Source organism: Lipotes vexillifer, unplaced genomic scaffold, assembly GCF_000442215.2.
Source record: "Lipotes vexillifer unplaced genomic scaffold, Lipotes_vexillifer_v1.1 scaffold59, whole genome shotgun sequence".
In the NCBI taxonomy this organism is placed as follows: domain Eukaryota; kingdom Metazoa; phylum Chordata; class Mammalia; order Artiodactyla; family Lipotidae; genus Lipotes; species Lipotes vexillifer.
This window is the reverse complement of record NW_006791208.1, coordinates 26403-28025: the sequence shown is the minus strand read 5'-3', so window position 1 is coordinate 28025 and position 1623 is coordinate 26403. Positions and strand designations below refer to the sequence as shown.

Sequence of the window (1623 nt, the reverse complement as noted above, 5' to 3'; positions counted from 1 at the left end):
CTCTTTCCCCCTCCATCCTGCCCACCCCCGTTTTCCTTTCGCTTAAGGATCTTCCCCAGATTTTTTTTTTTTAACTTCTAGACTGGAGTAGGAGGACGGAGGGGTGGAGCGACAAGAATGAAAAGAAAATGCATGTCCAATATTTTATGCCCTCTGGTTTTCACCTAGCTACTTTTGTGGGGTAGACTGTCTGTAGCCCCATTTAACAGGTGGAACAACTGACTCTGATGGGAGAATTTCCAACCGTCCTATTGGCCAGGCACCCTGTGTGCAGGCAGCAGCTCATTTCATACCCACAAAGTCCCCCAGAAGTATGCGAATTATTCAACTTTCCCTGGTTTTGCCATATAAGAAAGCTGAGGCACAGGGAGTGAGTACTTTGGCCTAGGTTGACACAGCTCAGATTTGGACCTAGACACAGAAGTTTGAGTGTCCCGCTCTCTACCCCCCCAGGGAGAGAGGTTAAGGACTCACCCAAGGTGGGGATGGGTGGGGGAGGGGTGATGGATGAGGTTGGCTCCTCCCCACTGCGCAGAGCCTGGGCCCTGACTCTCCTGCCCCTGCCTTCTCTTCCTCGCCCAGGGCCTGGCCATGTCGTACACGTACATGGCCGCGGCGGCGGCCGCCTCCTCGGCAGCGGCCTCCAGTTCCGTGCACCGCCACCCGTTCCTGAACCTGAACACCATGCGCCCGCGGCTGCGCTACAGCCCCTACTCCATCCCTGTGCCGCTGCCGGACAGCAGCAGCCTGCTCACCACCGCCCTGCCGTCCATGGCCGCAGCCCCGGGGCCCCTCGATGGCAAGGCCGCCGCCCTGGCCGCCAGCCCGGCCTCGGTGGCCGTGGACTCGGGCTCGGAGCTCAACAGCCGCTCCTCCACGCTCTCCTCCAGCTCCGTGTCTTTGTCGCCCAAACTCTGCCCGGAGAAGGAGGCGGCCACCAGCGAACTGCAGAACATACAGCGGCTGGTCAGCGGCTTGGAAGCCAAGCCCGACAGGTCCCGCAGCGCGTCCCCGTAAACTCCTCCCCGGAAAAGTCTCTTCATTCCAGCCCAGTCTGCAGTGCACTTTGTTGGATGTCAAATAAACCACGGGCGTGCAGTGAGCTCAGCCCCACTTTGTGAAGCCCTGTCTGGGAAGGGGTGCCGGACTCCCTGGAGAGAATGTGCTAGAAACAAGCCCTTTCTTCTTGGCGTGGTTTATACATCCGGGATCTGGCCCAGAAACGTCGGTTGCACTGAGCTCTTGCGGGTGGGAGTTAATGCCTTGGCGGCCGGAGCACCTCCTTCGAGGCTGGTCTGGAAGCTGTGGGAAGATCGAGGTAGCCAGGCCCCAGGAGGGGAGGGGTTGAAAAGCTCCCCCAGTGCAGATTTATATATATATATTTTTTTCCTTCACCGTGTCAAGTGGAAACAAATAAAATTGAAAAAAAAATACCGGGGACAAATGGATACATTAATATGATTCTGTTTGTGAAGATTAAAAACTTTCTGGTGACCTGCGTATCAGTTCTAAATAAATTACTGGGTAGCATTGTTTGGGGAGGGAAGTCCCTGCCATCCTTGTTTAGTCTCTATTAAGGAAATCTGTGTCTTTTTAATATTCTTGTGATGTTTTAAGAGCTAT

The 1623-nt window shown here is 55.1% G+C and overlaps 1 protein-coding gene across 1 annotated transcript in view; it reads left to right on the top strand.

Moving 5' to 3' along the window:
* Positions 1 to 1017, top strand: part of TBX3 (T-box transcription factor 3) — an 11575-nt gene extending 10558 nt beyond the window's left edge. The window contains 1 exon segment of the mRNA XM_007464205.1: positions 583 to 1017. Within this exon segment, the coding sequence (XP_007464267.1) occupies positions 583 to 1017 (435 nt within the window).
* Positions 1018 to 1623: the final 606 nt, after the last annotated feature.